The 20,049-nt window shown below is 35.8% G+C and overlaps 1 protein-coding gene across 1 annotated transcript; it reads right to left on the bottom strand.

The window, feature by feature from the left end:
* Positions 1-756: 756 nt before the first annotated feature.
* sax (type I BMP receptor saxophone) lies at positions 757-18,430 on the bottom strand. The gene is made up of 9 exons (XM_089244730.1): positions 18,202-18,430; positions 15,416-15,513; positions 13,824-14,031; positions 13,472-13,689; positions 9,990-10,089; positions 7,827-8,197; positions 7,361-7,610; positions 6,822-6,952; positions 757-2,849 (listed from the first exon to the last, which is right to left on the bottom strand). The coding sequence occupies exons 1-9, from the start codon at positions 18,251-18,253 to the stop codon at positions 2,715-2,717; spliced, it is 1,563 nt and encodes a 520-aa protein (XP_089100856.1). The 5' UTR covers positions 18,254-18,430; the 3' UTR covers positions 757-2,714.
* Positions 18,431-20,049: the final 1,619 nt, after the last annotated feature.

Here is a 20,049-nt window from a genome sequence, read left to right as displayed (position 1 = left end):
AGATAAGAGTTCTCTCCCCGTCTTACACGTGTAGAAAGATACATTATGAGTGTAAAAAATCAAAAGTGAAAGAAAAAGTAAGGGTTACTCTATATAACTTCACGATGGTAAAGATAGAGAGAAGAGAAAACACAGAGAGAACTTATTTAAATTTATTCCATTGTGGTTTAAACATAATATTATGGCCGTAAAAAGGGTGTTGGCACTGTCGAACCCAAAGCTGTTTGTAAGGTAAAGTGTTGTCACTGTGTATATGGAGGAAATCTGTCGTACATTTGTGCAGCAAAGCGCTTGGAGTAGTAGGGGTTAGAAGTAAAATTGCCGCCACTTTTTTCCACTGTTAATTTTTTTACTCTTCCCAGTCACATGAGTGTTGTTGTGGTGCTATTTTGTGTCGTCTTATTTCATCTTAGATTTTATTGAATTCTTAATTAGTTTATCAAAAAGGATATGTTTCACTGTATTTGTGGTTTTTTTCTTGTTTTCTATATACTCATGTTGTTGTATTGTATTATTATATGTGTAATTAAATGTGCAATTTGAGAGAAAACTGTAGCCAATCAAGCTTTCTTGTGGTCAAATTCGTGTTCAGTACATCAAATTATATAAGAAATATCTATTTTTGTTTCCAGACAGAAACTTTGTCAAAATTTGTTGTTCAGTGATGTTAATCTGTTGTTTAAAATTTTCAAATCGTGTTACAATTCTCAGATGAAACTCTTGTAACAGCTATATTTTTTTCAGAACAAACTATTCATGACATAAGTTTTACTCAAAATCTATGTGTCAAGTCTAATCATCACTAATATACATCAATAAAGGTCTACGAGTTTTCCACAATAAATTTGACATATAAACATCTATTTTTAGTTTTTGAGAATTCCGATTTAGAACCACTAACATAAACAGGGAGCAGACTACTAGTAAAAAAACAATTTCTCATAGCGGATCGAGCTTATAAATTCCATGTTTATATACCTAGGCAATGAATTCGAGAAAATTATCCACAATGTTTTTCACCACATCACTGAAAAAAAAACAAACCTACAGCCAATCCGCAAGTAATCTTGAAGTTGCCTTACACCAGGGGGTGCACAACCTTTTTCAGTCCGTGGGCCAGAAATGTTTATATATATAAAGAATGACCATGTACCTGTATTTTGTAGGATATTCTAGCAAAATTTTGGCCACCCTAACTTTTTAATGAAATGTCTCGTTTTTGTTCCCCAAGGTGTAGTTGGATTTTTGAAATTAAGATTATTTCCATAAATTCTAAATTATATTATGATAGTTATGACTAAAATTATCACAATTAATTATATAGCCATATAAATATATTCATCTAAGATATTTGTCAAACATATAAGTTTTCTTTGGTGAATTAAATTTTGACTTGCAGAAAAATTAAAATGACTTTATCCATCATTTTCCGCAATTGTAGCGATAAGTGGTAACTTCTTTTCCTTTGACAATTCCTTTTTATTGCAGTTGGCAATTTACTTGGCTTGGGTATTTATTGCGCAATATCATATATTTTTATGAAAGAAATATGGCCAGACTAGGTATTTATCATGTTTTGTGTATGGATATTCATCTACCATGACAATTTTTGCTGGCTGGATGGAACCCATCAGAGGGTCGCATTTGACCTGCAGGGCAGAGGTTGTGTCACCCCACTTTATATCATGTTAGACATATTCCCCCCATCTAAAAATTCACAGAGAAAACTCTTCATTCATCAAACCACAATGACATCATCCATCCTATTTCAAAGTAATGCAGATAATAAATAATATAAATAAGAGTCGAAATATCAGTATGCGCACAGACACACATGCACCTGTAAATGATACAGGGTCGATAAAAACATTTTTAAAAAAAAGCTCTCGATACAATTGCTTCCGTCAATCGATTCTCATTACAAGAAACCGACATCCAGAGGAATAAAATAACAAGAATAATAAACGATAAAACATCTCCAGAGACAACACACTCGTAAATTTGCACATCAATATCCATACATATATAATAACAGCTGCATGAGCATAACATCGCAGTCGCAGAATGTGATTCCTTGAGCTGAGCTGCACTGAATTCTAGTTGGCATTGTACGTTTTAAAAAAAAAAACAAATGTTGAATACAAATATATACATAAAAAACAAACTTCCACTTCATAATCATGGCAACACCTTTAGTCTAAGTATATACTGTGTATATTTTAAAAAAAGCTCATCGAGCATATATCGATTAAACCATATTAGTGATACAGAATTAAAATACAAATTTTAGTTACGCATCTGTCACAGATATGAAAAAAAGTTCAAATCGAAATTATATATACAGGAACGAAAAAAATGGCACATACATCATAATATGCTCCGATTACAGTACAGGTGTAGACCATTACTCCATCGGAGCATCTGTGTGATTAAAAATATGCACTATTGATCCCCGTTACAATCACAACCATTGTAAAATACTATGCAGGCACTAATTATTACCGTTCACGTGCGTGACCTATATTCCTGTTATGGTCAACTCTCATTCCCTGTTCTAGGTCAGATCTATGTTTTTTTCTTGTTTGTTTTGGTAATAATATAGGCATCAACGAACACACAAGTAATTTCATTAAAAAATAATGCTAAGACACATCACTGTGCCTTCATGTGCGAATAGATGATCGTTATAACGGAAAAATACTCTCCAGACGATCTTAGAAATCCAGGCATATCCTCGGATCTGCAGCAGCTATCTTGACTAAAGACTTTTTCACGCGAAGTGCAGTCAGACGAGCAGATGGATTGGGATTCCAACATTCCTTCATCAGTTTCGCCATGGCACTTAATGTCTAACCGATAGAGGAAAAAGAAAAGAAAAGTCAATATTTTTTACGGTTTTACTATCAAGATATTCGTGCAATTAAATGATACTCGATAAATCTCTCAACAATGAGATTTATCGCAACTGTTGTTTGAAATTTATTTTAATCCAATGTACAGACCTGCCAACCACCAGAAGGTAAAAATCGTGTAACTTTCTGTTACAGGAATGTTTAAAACTGTACCCACGAATGTTTTATGGACATAATAAGAATCAAAATAAGTAATTCATAAGGTGAATGTATTAACCCATATTTTACGAAACATAGCATAGCCTTATTTTCCCGTTATCATTCGGTGTCTGACTATTCCAAACAAATGTTCAGTTTCTTCAATGATGCTTCCATGAATTTCTGATATTTACCAGATATCAGGGGGTCGGGAGTGTTTTGAACCTGTGGGTGCTCGTTTAAGTTTCATGTAAGAAATTTTAATTTTTGAATCGATTTTCTGGAGGTGCTCGAACCCGCTCTACAAATTTCTGTAGGTGCTCGAGCATCCACAGCACCGCAGACTCCAAACACCGCTGCTGGACATTTTCATTACGTTAATTTTTTTTTTCATGAAATAATTATAATTGACCAAGATTTGTAGGAGCCCTCAATTTCCTGCCCATCTGCAATTTTCAGCAATCAATGAGGAATTTTGTTCACAACTGGCAATGTCCTGTATTTTCTGGTATATAGATTCAGATTTTTTGTAATACCTGCTATGCCTACTAAATATGATCACGCGATAGTGATATTCTGACCATATATGATATCTCATATATAAAAAGAAAAAATGGTGATTGAATCATCTATCAGCAGTTTCACAATTAAACACATATACAAAAAAAACTTTTTTAATGTGAATTGGTCGCCATGCTTGTTTACATTTATAGATTTAGATGGCTTCAATCACCTTTTATACAGGCTACTATGTTTGGAGTCTAAAAAGTGCAATGTTGCAATAGTTTTTTAATTGAATATGTAATAGGGACAGGAGCAGCTTTACAAAAAAGTAAAAATATTAGCAGCAAAAACCTGCAAACTCAATATTTCTTTTTCAAGTTAATTTTTTTTAAGTTGATAGCGATAATCAAAAACTGGCAAATATGAATTCATAATTTGGAAACCCTGAGAATGTAGCGAAATCTGGTAATGCCAGGGTAAATCCGAAAATTTGATAGCTCTGAATGTAGAACTTCAAAATTAATAAAATTATAAATTTACTATGACAAATCCCTGCATAATGATATTTTTTGAAATCACTACAACATTTCTTTATATCTCGCTCAAAATTACTTTCAGTATAATTTTAAATTCTTTGCATATTTCTTTTTTTCTGCCAAGAGCATTTAATAACATCAATAGGAGCTATGATTTCTATGACTGTGCATATTTCACTATTTTTATGTGATAAAGCATATTTTCATGATTTTTAGTCATTTTAAGTTATATTTTCATTTTTTTTTTAGCTTCTTTTTTGAATATTTAAGCATTTTCAATTGAAATGTTTTTCTTTTCCTCAGCTATCTCAATTTTGAAAGACTTGCGCATGATGAGATGAAAAGGGGTGGACCTATGTTCAGGACATCTGTACATTCATCCTATTTGAAACTTACAGATTCCTTCTTTAAGCTGGCACGAGAAGGTCCCTTCCCGCTGACCTCATCCCAATAGCATGGCTGGAAATTTATTCATCATCTGGGCAGATCATGTAGATATATAACAAGGTCTCAATAGTTTCACATCTTTTACAGTTTTCAAACAAAGCAGCCATTGGGGATGACATCAAACTGGAAGTCCATCTTAAGATTCCCCCCTTCTTTCAGTCTGCTAGTATTAATTACTGATTCTGTGATATACATGTGTACGTTAGTAAACCAAAGAATTTCAGTCCAACAATAGCTAATTTTCTTAAATTGGTATTAAAGTATTAATTGCAGGAACTCGTTTGTGCTTGCACCTTGAATTCTATTTCGATATTGGAGTATTTCGTTGAAATTTTGCACCAATTAAATTATAGTCCGAGAGATTTTTTAAATACATCAACAGGAAGCATGACACTGGGTGGCAAGTGTCTTCAATTGACAACAGCAAAATATGACGAAAAATTCGAAAAAAAAAAAGTTGAAGTGAAACAAAATTAAATTGTGTTAGTTATTCACATTAAACTGTAATCTAAACATGCAAAAGAATCACTTGTATGAAAATAACAATATAATATTGATAATATGAGGTGGAAAACAAAAGTACCCATGAGATATTAAAATACAACATTCAAGAGTTCATTTCTATAAACTAGGAATAGCTTCTCGAGAATTTTATCAATGTCAATCTCTGAGCAGAGTTGTCATCTACATGTGCTAAAGTATACAATTAGCTGCAAGGCTAAGATATTATACAAAGCCAAATCCTAGGTACAAATGGGTTAATATTCCTTATTCTAACATTATTCTGCTAAAATTAATATTACTGGAAATAGAAAACTAAAATTTTTTTTGGTTATTTATTATTATTATTTCACAATTAAAAAAAAGGGGGGTTACACGAATACAAACTTGTAATACATAAATTTAGACATTGTGTATTACAAGTCTAATGTTACACGTATCTAATTGTTACATGAATACAAACACATATATAATACACAAAAAATACATACACACATATTACAAACAAACATTTTGTAGCCTCAAGGGAATAAAAAGTCCTTCCAGCAGGCCTAAAGGAATAAGCTACAGAATATTTTTTTCCTCTTTTGCAGCAGCATTATTATATTTATTAGATATGTGTTCCAATGTATTTTCTCGTTTATGTATATATATCTGAATAAAGCTCACAATTAATTTGCTTATCGTGAAGCAATTTGATTAACAAACGACTTAAAATCATTTCTCTTTTTTATTATTATACTCTTTACTTGTACTCGGTTCACTATTGTTTTTATTTACTCTTTCAATACATTCATCTAAATGCTTTCGTAATCTATGCGCCTGATGAAGTCAAAAATCACATGATTTGTTTTTATTATTATTAAATTGATTTTCAGAGTGAAAAATGTTTAATATCTTAGGGGCAAGGAAGGAAAAACTCATTTTATATAATGTTTCATTTGGTTTCGGCACTTGATAAACTCGATTACATCTATTTGTAGTTCTATTTTCATTTACCGTTAATTAATTTTCATTTAATTGTGAATATTTGATAACTCTGTACAAAAAGTTTTGTCTTAAAGTTAGAGTATGGCATTGTATTTTGGAACTATCGATTAATATTTGAGATTTTATTCTGTTATATATATTATCTAATTTGTGAATATTCTAGTAATATGCTCCTCCCCAGGCACTGATTACATAATTGACAATTAAATATATCCATGCATAGAATAAATCTTTTAAAACATGTTCATCAATCAAGTTTTTCATTTTGTAAATAATCACTTCATATTTTCTAATCTTTTTTACTAAAATATCACAGTGCGTGTTCCATTTAAGATCATTCTGTATTGTGATACCCAAATATATAATTGTACTCCCGAACAATATCTATTTCTTGGTAATGGCATTGATTGTTCTCCTGTGATAGAGCATATTTTCTGATACTGTTATAGAGCATATTTTCAAGATTTTTCACTTCATAATTCAGTTCACATCAATTTTAAATTGTTTTAGGGGTGCATAAATGCATTTTTTACAGAACATTTCCTATCATGTTTCTTGGTCGTAAAAATCCTAGCCCTAAACATCAGTATTTTGCACCACCTGATCCCAAAAAGTATTAAGTCATCCTTATATCGCTAATTTCTGCATAATATACAAAATTGTGATATGCTATACCCCTCCCCTTTTTTTACCGAGTTTTGATAATCAACTAATTACAATTTTTCCCCCAGCTTATTTAGATGCATAAAAAACTGTAGCACAATAAAAATGGAGGGGAAACAGAAAGCCTTACAGAATCGGATGCCCATCGATTTGGTATGGCTGGCCGCTGTTGATCAACACACACAACTTTCCTCATGTCCTCAAAGCTTGGGTCACTTGGAACTGCATCGTAGAACGGTGGATGATAATCTTCCGCTATTCCTGTTAGAAAACAAAAATTAATAAGTCCAACTGGTAACAGAAATGAGTGAGACAACCACATATTCTTTGATGGTGTCACTTCATCCAAATACTGAAAAGGTACAAAAATAGAGGGAAGATGAATTCAGGATATTCAACACAAAATTTTCAAAAAGCTCAACGGCGTAAATCACCAGAGTTTGCTACTTTTGCTGTATGCAACTGTAATGTATGCCAGCCTACTAGCAGCCCAGGAGATGACGCTGGGCGAGATTTTCTGACAAGATTGAAAACAACCATATAATGTACATGCATTGAAAAAAAGTGGAATGCTTCACATGCTTCATTCTAGATTTTAAAGAAATTTATGTATTATAAATTATCCGAAAATACTGATGATATCTCAATGTTAAATGAATGACAACTTACCACCAATAAGGCACCTCAGGCAGACTTCCCATAAGACGAGTCCAAAAGCATACATGTCAACCCGCCGATACGATTCAAAAACGATCGAATTAATAGACTCATCTAAGATTTCAGGAGCCATGTATCGTTTGGTGCCTACTCTGTAATTTTCTGCAACATTCAGAGCACCTGTAGCTTGGATATGCGTCACGGCCAGACCAAAATCAGCAATGACACTTGTGCCATTCAGTTTCACCAGAATATTCTTACTCTAAATTATATGAGAAAAAATAAATAAAAACACAAGTACATAAATACCTTAAAGTCTCACAAAAGATGACACAAATCAAAAGTAAATTTATAGGTAACAATAGTTATCAGGGATTGTACTGTTGAGTCCAGTGAGGACTTTGTGGTAATAAACTGACCAAAACAGATGAAAAACAGAAAATGTTACGACAGAAAAAAAGAAACTGATGCTTCTTACTTTTATATCTCTATGAGCGATAGCCGGTTTGCCCTCCATACCAAATATCTCCGTATGAAGATGGGTGATCCCAGAAATAGCAGATAGGACAAGCTTCATCATCTGTTGTGCGCTGATCGTGACGCTATTCAGGTAGTCGTATAATGATCCGTATTCGTGATAGTGAGTGATGAGCCAGAGCTGAGTGCAGGAATTGACAGATGTAACATCGGAGCCCATGTACCCAAGTACGTTCTCATGTCTAAGAAGCACTGTGCTGTAGATTTCTGTCTCTCGAGACCAAGATGCTTCGTCCCTGGAGAAAAATATCTTGACAGCGACATTTTCTCCATGCCATATTCCCCGCCAGACTTCACCATATCTACCTTTACCTGGGAGTGGGGGGAAAGACAACAGAAAAATTCAGTAATGATTTGATTCACACAAAATCATATGATAGTAGCTACAATAAATACACCATAAATTTCTAAGATGTAAATGCGTCCATGGAAATTATTTTCTTTAAAAATACACAATTTTTTTTTTCCTTGATCAGTGCAGTAGCTCATATTGATAAGATAATCATTTATGGTACTTCCTTTCTTTCTAGCCAAGCACAACTCCAATCTATCACTATAGGTAATTTACTACTGATTGAGTTGGGCCAAAAGTGTGAGTATTTGTACCTAACAGTCTGAGTGTGTACAGTCAAACCTCGTTAGTGCGTCACCTGGTTAACACGTTACTCCGCTTACCGGATCACTTTTTGGAAGTCCCAATTATCTTCATGCAGGAATTGGCACAGCTATGGCTTACTCCATTTAACGAGTCACTCCGCTTATCAAGTCATATTTTTGCTCTCCCACGAGTGACTCATTAACGAGGTTTGACTGTATATAGTGGTTGTGTGTGAATTTTTAGTGGTGCCATCTATATTATGAATTCTGAGTGAAGAGTGATGTTTGAATATTTGTACCATTGTAGCCCTGTTGCTTTCTGTAGTGAGTCTTTTTAATGGGAAATTCAAAATCTGCTGAATCCTCATCTGAATCTTTTCTGATATACCTGTAAATGTACAACTTTCACTTATGGGAAAGAGATGCTGCCAAAAAGATCACTCAGAAGAAAGTCCCTACACCTAATAGATAGTACACTAACCCACCAGGGCGAGACATTCTCACGTGCACATAAAATTACTATTTAAAGTACATAAACACACACGTTATGAACATTCTTCAGCAGAATTTCTAACAGTTTGGTTACATGCAGGAACGTATTCTATGCTGGCCTTAACATATTTATGTTACCTGAGTTAGGCTTGTTTTCGTGTTATACTGGTGCAGCTGTCTTTCTTCCATATTTTGAAGTGAAAATGACGAATGCCCAAATTTTCATGTTATGCTAATATCCTGTTGAAAGTCTGTCCGCTCTCTGAAGAGACTTTTTCGAATGGGAAATTGGCTTGAATTTGCACATAAATTGACTGCAGTGCAACAAAATTGATCAAATATTTATTAATTTTTTCACCCATCAAAAATATTTCAGGGTTATATTATCCCACAATGAGATCAGACTTTGGAATGTCCCTAAGAAAGAGGGTCCCTTTGTTATGAGCTTAATGGATGAAAATTCTTCAGGGTTGCTGACTTGCTGTCTCACAGCAAACAAGTTTTTCATCACAATTTTTTTTCTCTGCTACTTCATATTTACTCTGGCACAGTAGATAAACTTTATAGGATGTCACAGTATCACAAAAGATGCCAAATGACAGTGATTTCACATGGAGTTCCTGAATTGCTTTTTTGAGATTGCTTGAAAATAAAAAGAAGAATCATATGATACCATGTAACGAGACTTGTCTAAGTTATGTATGTTCTCAATGAATAATCACTCTTTTGCAGAAAACAATGTATCCATAATAGAATAATTTTTCATCAGGATTCTTAGACATTTACTACAGGATTCTTGGAATTTTAATTTATTTCAATCCTACAGACACGCTAGTAAAAATTACATAAATAATATCACGCCACCAGCTCTAAATGAAATGAATGTTGCAATGATAAAATCAAATAGAAACACATTTTCCATTTTTTTTTATATAATCACTAACAAATAAATTACACAAAACACAATAATTTCATGCATGATAAGCTGTATATGCCTTCTATTAACTGTGGTTACCTATGCAATCAGTTAAGGTAATCTGTCTCGCTAGAGTTCTCTGGATCAAAAGAGGAAGACCCGAACCACTGCCAGAAGTCACAGAATGCTCAAAGATTTCCTGAAAAAAAAAGAAGAAGCATTCGGTACATTGAGCTAAAAAATATAATATACATCATAAATTAGGGGAAAAGTCACAGCTTGAATGGAAATTCAGTAGACTCTCACTAATCTGGTAGATATCAGACCACAGTAGTGCCGGATTACTGGAAGTTGAGGACCATTTACAAAGGTCAAGTAATTTAGAAGTTTACTAAATTTTAGGTTGCAAAGTACTTTGAAATTTTTGCAGATGTTAAGGACTGTTTACATGGGTTTAGTTGGTAAGTGATTTAGTTGTGAAGTAGATAGTCTGGTCAACAACTTTTTTTTGTTAGGAAGGCAATACAAGTGATTAGTTTTATTTCCACACGTTTTGATTACATTAGCTGAAACTCACCGACCATGTGCAAGATTGGCCCTGTATGAAAACTTGTATCAGCTGCCAGTGATGTCATTTTCACGTTTCAATAGATCTCTGGAGGTACCCAAGCTTCCATGAGACAATGTGCTGAAATCACCTTGTGTGATAGCGCCTGTTAGTCTCGTGGTTCTCTCAATTAAGTAGGAAGTATGTGCATGCACCAGTGGGTAGGGCCTTGTATTATCCAATGAGCATTCACTACTTGATTTTTACTTCCTTGCATTTTTTTACTTGATTTTTACGATTTTCACTACTTACATTGGGAGAGTTTTTGAGCACTCGATAAGTTTGGTCAACTACTTAATCACCTGACTCATGTAAATGTTGTTAAGTTGAAAAAGCCCATTTGAGCATTTTAAAAATCCCCTCATAGACATGCAGTGACTCATTTTCCTCTTCTATGCTCCAAGAAAATTCACCTAAAAATCTGGTTTACAGGACGGGCTGGACTAGTGCATGTTTGGATTATCGAGAGTCTACTGTATTGGATCTGGTATATGCTTCAGGTCATTTCTGGAGCACATATTCACAACATTTATTTATCTATAATTTTCTATGAACGTTTCTGCACGGAGAACGATGTCTAAATCTAATATTTGTGAAATTAAAGTTGAATTAGGCGGCAAAAAAGAATACTTTTTGATTGAAGATCAGTCATTTTTGAATGAGCAGAACAATTGTACAAAATGAGAACTTTGAAGATTTTCTCACATTTTTCCCATGAAAATTTTTGATCCAGATTTCTCAAACACTGACCAAATATTTTCCAATGCCATTTGCACTATCTGTTGCTTTTGTAAGCTACGGGTCAAATTTTCAGATTCGAGAGCGATGCCTTGCCCCAAAACATAAGGAGGAATTCTCAACAAACATAACAAAAAAATTGAAGCAAAGAATTTTTAAAATACACTAGAGCAATATCGTGAAATCTTTTGAACTGAACAGCATGCGACCAATGACAAAAAATGATTGGTGATAGCATTATTAAGCATAGTCGACACAACAAGATTTCAGCCAACATGTGCCAAGTTAGTGTTTTTGCCCATTTTGAATTTTGTATTGTGTTAAACCATAAGAGCCACCCAGAAATATTTCCAGAAGTACCGTAATTATAAAACCCAGAATTACAGGAAATTCAGAACTGATAAAAAAAATAACTGAAAACTGATGAAAGGCTTAATGAAAATTCAGAATATATGAAAGAAATAATTCCAGAATTGATGGAAAGCCTGCAAGAAATTGGGAGCCCTGTTTGATTTGGCGCTCTTTACATAGCTGTTTTTGGCTAACTCGTGGAGACACCATTGCCTGCAAAGTAGCCCTGCTATTGTTCTCATCCCTGGCCTGGTAAGTAGCCCTGCTAACAATAGGAATAATGAATTTTGAGCTATCCACAAATAAATTTATCATGGTTTAATTGCATTTCAGCCTTTGACTAAAACCTGTATAATGAAATGCCAGATTTTTGCTAGTAGCAGGCCCCAACATATTGGGTGGAGATGCTGAAAGTTGCAAGTCATCCTGTATATACTAAGTACACATATACAGGAAGAGAGAGCACATTATTTATTGATTACTGGGATGGAGGCTGAGCCCCCAGGCTCTGGTGTCATAGCTACTGCTACTAAACCACACATGCATCTCATCCACATTCCTAACATTACATTGGTACATGCTGGAATGTGTGTATAAGTTTTGTGAACTTAGCGTGAAGTTCGGCACTGCGTAATACTTGTTATGTGTAGTGCTGCCATCGGCCATCAATTTTTGTAACTGTGAGTGAGGTACAGGGTTTAAGCTACGGTCACATTTTTCGCAAAATGCGGAAGAAAATCGTAGAATGCGAAAAAAGTAGTAGCCATTTTCACAAAAATGCATACAGGAGGTACGCAATGAGTAGACATCCAACCATCAATCATTACATTAGGGGTCATTCAAGTATTACGTCAGCATCGGGGGGGGGGGGGTTTGAAGGTTGCTTACGTCATCAACCACCCTTTTTGAAGATATGAAATATTCTAAGCTGCTGACTAAATTTCGCTGACAAGAGGTGGAGGGGGTCAGTGTTTTGCTGACTTTTGCTGACAAGGGGGGAGGGGGGTCAAAAATGGATCCAATTCTGCTGACATAATACTTGAATGGCCCCTTAGCATCGTAGCAGTTTGCTAAAGCTTTTCCTCCCATTTTCGCTTTTTTGCGAAAGGAATTTTTTATCCAGCTTAAACCCTGGTGAGGTATAATGATTGAATAATTATACTATTGTAGGCCTGTTGCTCTCTATGTTGAGACTTTTCAAAGGGGAAGAGCGGCTTTCATTTGTGCCTCAAAGTTGGGAACCACATAAACCAATTTCAGCAGACCACCACTGTGATGACAAAGTTCAAATGTGGGTCCTCGCGATGCAAGTCTGTCATTATAACCACTTTACCACCACCACAGTAGCATAGCTGCTAACTTCTGAGAATTAGAGTTGGGATAGATCCAAATTCTGTATAAAAGGATTTTTTTAAAAACAATATGGGGGTTTTCATGAATAAAAGTAAAATTATAAAGATTTTTTCCCCTTTGCAAAAAAACGTGTCACCATACAAACCATCATGATCGATGCCAAGTCGTCAATCATTCCCAACCAGTAGGTTAAATTACCTGCCATTACTATTCTCAAATCAAATTTTGCCAACAAAAAAAATCGACAGTGGGTCCGAAACGAGATATACAGATTCACCTGACCAATTTCAGATATCAGAAGGCTGAATTGGTGCTGGATGTTTGGCTAATTTTGTCCCCCCAGAATATCCCCCCCCCCCCACAAAAAAAAGTTGGGATTTTTCAAAATCACGGTCGAAATCCTGGAGACATAAGAATTTTTTTTGTAGTCACGGAGATGGAGTGGAAATTCGGGAGACTTGGCAGCTATACTATTAGCATATATCATACACATATTTTCAATATTTATTTTCATTTATTAAAGCCAATCTACCTTTAGAGTACTGTCTCCTGCAGCAGTAGCTCGAAGATCATCATGATAGAAATGTTCCAAATCCTGTTGACCGACTAAAGAAGCCATCCTCCGTTTGTGAGAATATCGCATGACTACTATTATGATAGACAATAAGATACACAAACCCACCACAGGACAAAGAACCGACAACAGGAGTTTCACTACAAAGTCTGAATCTTTACTGTCATCACCAGAAGCTGAGAATGAGAACAAAATAAAAAGATAGAGAGAATTAACAACCTAATACGGTAGTTGATGCTTTTCTTTTAAAAACAATCAAAGAAATAGTTATTTCATTGAAATTTAAAGGTGGAAAAATAAGTTTACGCACTGCTGAATGTTCTTGGACTAAGAGTTGGGAATGATCCGTTGTTGCAAAAGTCACCTTCACAGCACAAGCCACTGTACTGTCCAGTATTTGGCCGATCACCACCATGCTGCTTTGTGCTGCACAGCATAGGAAACCTTTCCCTCTGTATTACGCACCCTTTCTGGAATCTTGACATACCGTATGCATCGCTAACACTGAAACTGTAGCACTGAAAAATAGAAATACGAGAATTAGATGATCATGGGTGCCAATTCCTAGACTTGAAAAAATCTGTAGTTGATCATGAAATATTTTGGACAGAAAAAACATGTCATGCAAATAAAAAGAAAAACCAAGGGATTTTTTGAGATTGCATAGGGTGACCATTCGACCCATTTTCCTAGAACGTTTCTGTATTTTTTGCCGTCTCTGCTTTTTTTTAAATGAAAACCTCCCATTTTTTCTGTATTTTGCCACGAAATGGCAAAGACAATAAGAATGTGCCTCGGCAAACATTCCAGAATAAGCATTTCCTGGGTAATATAGGCCAATAGGCAATGAATTGGCAGATACCACGGAAAAAGGAATCATTAGAAATTCATTCTATTGAATAAATGGCAGCAGAGAAGAATGACAATACAGAGCCTGGTTGATTAACCCATAGCATCCGGCGATATATAACACCCTGTAACCATAAGTGGTCACCTGATACGATAATGTTCGTAATGGGTCATGGTCCGTTTCTGGCTAACCTTCATAGGTTCAAATCAATCCCCATTAATAAATGTGAATGTTCGGCCATAGGTAGGCCTCTTCACTATGTAGCTCTACGTCCCAAGACAACAGCCTTCCACTTCAGAGAACCAGCTGAGAGATCTACAAGAATAAGATGTCCAGAACACACATACAGTGACCTCATACAATCTTTAGAGAGGAGGAGGAGAGTCAGAATAGCCTAGGATAGATATGATCCACCCAGGCTTACCGAGAAGCTGTATACAGGTAGCAATTGTTGAGTCGGATGAATGTGTTTTGGACTGGATCAAACATTGCAGTCCAGTGATTGGATCAACTCAGCTGCAGATTGATTCAGTCACCAGTGGGAGAAGCAAATGAAACCAGATACATCATAAAAGTAGTCAATGAAAATCCCTGATCAGAAGCCGATGAAATTTTATCAATTATCAAGAACTATTCCCTATTATATGATTTATAACAGCGATTTATTTACACCTATCATAATTTTTCTATCATAAATTTTATACTTGTTTACTGGTAAAGTGTATAATGTCACCTGCCCATGTATGTATATATATTTTTTTTCAAGCTTAAATAAACGGCAAAATTCCCTGGAGGCATACAAGTTCCTCAGGTGCTTAAATCACTGAGTGTTACAGAGCCTGGGTGTCCCTCAGTTCCTACCACTATCACTATAATGAACATTCAGCAAAGACAACTTGAATTTTTTTATACTGCACTGAAATCAAGGATTAATATTATTTTGCCAGACTTATAACCCAAAATTATAAGTGTATAAAAGAAACTATGATGAATTATTTTAATCATATGGAACATCTTCAGTGATATCTTTAAAATGACTTGAACAAACTTACCACAAAAGCATTATCGCAAACAGAGATTTGATCACATGATCCATCACACATATGGCACTTGTATTTGGTAGATTGCGACTTCAAACTCGTCGCAGGACCTGTGAAATATTTTTAAAAAAGTATGAGATCTCAGTTTTAATACTAGTAAATTACCCACGTTCACACAAATGCATGTAACATAAATATCACATGATTGTGCAGTGCACAGCTGCCTTTAGGGGTGAGCGACAGGTGTGGTTGCACCTGGTCCTGCGGTTTGGGCTCCCCCCCCCCCCCACACTCGTCTGAGCTTTAACTGATTTGATTCTGGAATTTGCGTAAATTCTAGAACTATTCCTGTCATTAATTCTGAATTTTTATCTCAATTTTTTCGCATTCTTTCTGTAACTACTTCCGAATGTCAAGCAATTCTGTGATTTGTTCTCATCAACTGGTTTTCCAAAAATTCTGGAATTTTTTTTCCGCCATTAATCGTGGATTTTCATTAATTTTAGGATTTTTTCTCTCATTAATTTTAAATTTTCATCAACTTCAGGATTATTTTCTTTGATTAATTATGAATTTCCATAGGTGTAAGTAGTAATTTCACAGGTGAGTAGACATTTTTCAGCATTCCCGTGTATTCTGTGATGATGTATGAAACTGATTTCTCTCTCCCCCACAAAATGTATAAAATTGGGTAATGTAAAATGTATAAAGATTTCAGTATAACTGAAGAATATTCTCATCGAGGAGAACATGCTAGAACATTCTCTGGAAGGACTATTATTAACTTGAGAATAATTCTTATTATTTCGTATAAAAATATTCCCCCAGTAATTTATGAAAGTAGTCCTTCCAGAAAATATTCTCCAGGATATTATATGTAACTATATTATAAATAACAGGAGATTATTCTCATCAAGAACTTACACGAATATTATCAAGTTGTTTATAATAGTAGTCCTTGATGAGAATATTCTCTGAAAGATTATTCTTGAAAATTTTATATCTCTAGTTTTCTAGCGCTCAGTCAAATGGAATTACCATTTCCCCTGTTTTCTTTGACAAATTGGACCAACTATCCATTGATTGCAACGGGTCTACAACGGTACGATTATTCAGTCAACCCACTTCACTCACAGTTCAAAAAATAGATGGCAGCACTATAGCAAGCACTACAACAAAACAAATTTCACATCAGGATCAAAACACATAAACGCACATTGCCACATGTACTCATTCGTTAGAAATTCCACAGAGGAATATGGATGATGTGCGTGCATAGTGTGTGTTGTGGTAGTATTCATTGGACATACTTTAAGATTCATTCTACATTTGTCTATTAAGTGATAAACAAGGGGTTTTTTTTCCCGAACAATTACGTCTCTCTCTCTCTCTGCTAATGTCACAAAATAACAGAGACGAGCATTATAGAGAGAATTTTATAGAGCTACTGCTAACTGTTGCACTAAAACCTAGTGTGTTTTTATCATTTCTTTGCTCACAATACCCCTCTTTGGACCATATTTTTTTCACATGGTCTATCTTATCCCAAGACTTCTCCAGCCTACAATAAATTTGCTTTCGCTGAGTGAGTGACTAGGCCAGTGAGTAACCAAACAAGTGACTTAGAGAGTTCACAACTATATGAGTGAACATAACAGTATGTAAGCATGTGAGTGCGAAAAAAAATGACTTATAGAGCATGTTCAAGCAGGATGTGAACAACCAAAGCAGTGTACAAATATGCAGAGTCACAACTAGGTACTTTGTCATCCGGGCCAAGCACACATTTTGGTGCCTCCGTGTAATGTAAAAGGATCAGTTAAAGGGTGAATTTGTCGCCCCATTTAGCCCAGAGCACCAGACCCACCTATTCCCCCCTAAGTTGTGGCCCTGCAAGCATGTAAATGTCCATAAGAATAATCTAGAGTTTGTGTAAGAACATAAGTAAGCAAAAGAGTGACTTATAGAGCTTGTGCAAGCATGTGAAAGCCCAAAACAGTGTACAAGCATGCAAATGTCCAAAAGAGTGATACAAAGCCTGTGAAAGCATGTGAGTCAGCAAAAGAGTGTGTGGAAGGACATAAATGCCCAAAGAGTGACCTAAAGCATATGCGTTTCCATGATGAAAAAGAGTGACCTAGAGACCATATCAGTGAATGACCAAAAGATTGCATGTGAGCATGGGGAAATGAAAAGAAAGACTGAAAGAGTGATATGGAAAGATATATATTACGTCAGTGAGTGACCTAGAGAGTGTCTGAGCATGGGACTGGCTGCAAGAGTGTTGTAATGCAGCTGCAAGCATAAGAATGACCTAGAACGCGGAGGGCCAGGCCAACGAGGGACTTAGAGAATGTGTGAGCATGGGACTAACCGAAAGAGTGAACTAGAATAAAACATTTCAAATGATCAAAAGAGTGACCCAGAGAGTGATTTAAAGAGCGTAGGAGCATGCGAGTGACGTAAAGAGTAAGTAGGCAAACGCGCGTGACCAAAAAGAGTAGGCAAGCATGTGAGAATGACCAAAAGTGTGACTTATCACAGTCGTATTTACAGGATTTAAGGAGGGGGAAGCGGATTATAGCACAGGGCGGCGGATTCGAGGAATGGGCGGAGAAGAAAATTAGACTAGAATAGGGCGGCAAAACCGTAAATCCACCTTTGAAGATAGCACAGATGCTATAACGAGGAGCAACTATTCGTAACAATTCACAATTAGAGGAAAAATAGAACCACACAATATACAATCTGAAAAACGATGTAAATCGGAGGGCAACGGACAATAAGGATGAACTTACTAATTTCCCACGAGATGAAAAGGATGACAGCAATGGATGAGATGATGTCCATGGTGGATGAATTTGTTTACTCTTTTAAAACACGCATCCCATACCCAATCGAATTTGAATCTAAACATGCATATAAATGCATATTTTATTTTCTACTATATTTAATGAGATAAATGCTCAAACAACGCATTTAGATGCAACGCTATGTCACGCAATAATCGTCAATTTTGTTGACATTGAAAAAAAACCAAAAAAAAAAAAAAACTTTAATACGTAAGTGATGTTGCCATAAATGGCGATCGGGAACGGGAAAAATATTTATAAATCTACCGACTAGATTCACCAGAATCTACGGACTTCAAGAAGAAAAGCAGCATGGAAATGAAACAAAACGTTTTATAAGTGACATCTAGTGTCAAACGAACAAACTAACAGTTTCTTGAACGTGTTGATAGATGGAAGCACATGTCTTACCATAGATATTCGATTAAGGGAAGAACGCGCTAAATTCAAATATTTAAAATTTAAAGCGCATCCGAGAAAAGAAATGGGATTTTTGTTCGGTGTTTTTTTTTCGTTGAAACAACTTTTCTATTGGGAAATTTTAAAGACTTGCTGTAAAACGGTACGAAATAAATTTAAAAGACATATATACAGAATACATATACAGTCAAACCTCGTTAATGAGTCACTCTTGGGAGAGCAAAAATATGACTTGATAAGCGGAGTGACTCGTTAAACGGAGTAAGCCATAGCTGTGCCAATTCCTTCATGAGGATAATTGGGACTTCCAAAAAGTGATCCGGTAAGCGGAGTGACGTGTTAACCAGGTGACGCACTAACGAGGTTTGACTGTATATACATATGTATATATATATAATATATATATATATACAGTCAAACCTCGTTAATGCGTCACCCTTGGGAGAGCAAAAATATGACTTAGTAAGCGGAGTGACTCGTTAAACGGAGTAAGCCATAGCTGTGCCAATTCCTGCCAGAGGACCATTGGGACTTCCAGGAAGTGACCCGGTAAGCGGAGTGACGTGTTAACCGGGTGACGCACTAACGAGGTTTGACCGTATATATTATATATATTGGAGTATTTCTGCGAGCATATAAGTTCAGAGGCGTAATTACTTGGGGAGGGGCCTCAGGGCGGCAAGACTGGTGTCGGTCCTTGAGAACTTCCTGCCAGTCCGCAAATAATTTCGTCCAACTCATATAGCCAGCCGCTATGCAGGGTGGTAACTATCAACAGCCCAATAATTACACACGTGATCAGAAGCATGTTTTTAAGGATGGGAGGGGGGGGAACTAAGCAGGCTATAGCACAGGGCGGTACCTTCGGAGGGGTAGCAGGTTTGAGGAATGAGTGATCAAGAAAATAGGACTATAATGCGAAAAGGGTGGCAAACCATAAATCCGCCTCTACCTATAGAGAGTAGGGATCAGGTGAGCGGCCGAAAGAAGAACTTTGAGAGTCTAACAAGACAAGTCACTTTAAAGAGTGTGCAAGCACGTTAGCAAAGCTGTGCACGTTAGTGACGAAAACGGTGTGCAAGTATGTGAATGACTTTTAGAGAGCGAGAAGCCAGGTTAGTGACATAGACTAAGATATAATAGACAGCGCACGCTATTCATAAAACTTGTCGAACGTGAAGAAAAGATGAGCAGTATTGTCGGGGAAAGAACAGGTTCTGCGCTATTACATTTGGCTTGTTTTCGCAGAACAGTGCATGTGTGGTGTAGCAGTAGTAGGTAGGGCCTCCAAAAAATTGCTCGGGAATCCATGATGTTCTTAAGTCAGCCACCTCGTTGGGCAATTTGCCTGTTGTGGCGTTGTATTTGTATATC

The sequence above is a fragment of the Pholcus phalangioides genome, unplaced genomic scaffold, assembly GCF_987345545.1.
Source record: "Pholcus phalangioides strain wild (caught in Gottingen) unplaced genomic scaffold, Ppha-v1.0 ptg000015l_1, whole genome shotgun sequence".
In the NCBI taxonomy this organism is placed as follows: Eukaryota; Metazoa; Arthropoda; class Arachnida; order Araneae; family Pholcidae; genus Pholcus; species Pholcus phalangioides.
Note: the sequence above shows the minus strand (reverse complement) of the source record. Positions and strands in the feature narration are given on the sequence as shown.

What these genes read in the sequence shown, in the direction of transcription:
- sax (XM_089244730.1), bottom strand. Translation starts at nt 18,253, where the DNA reads ATGGACATCATCTCATCCATTGCTGTCATCCTTTTCATCTCGTGGGAA. An exon ending in TAGTCCAAGAACATTCAGCA is followed by an intron (nt 13,690 to 13,823) that starts GTGCGTAAACTT and finishes TCTCATTCTCAG; the next exon opens with CTTCTGGTGATGACAGTAAA. An exon ending in ATCGATGGGCATCCGATTCT is followed by an intron (nt 2,850 to 6,821) that starts GTAAGGCTTTCT and finishes TCTATCGGTTAG; the next exon opens with ACATTAAGTGCCATGGCGAA.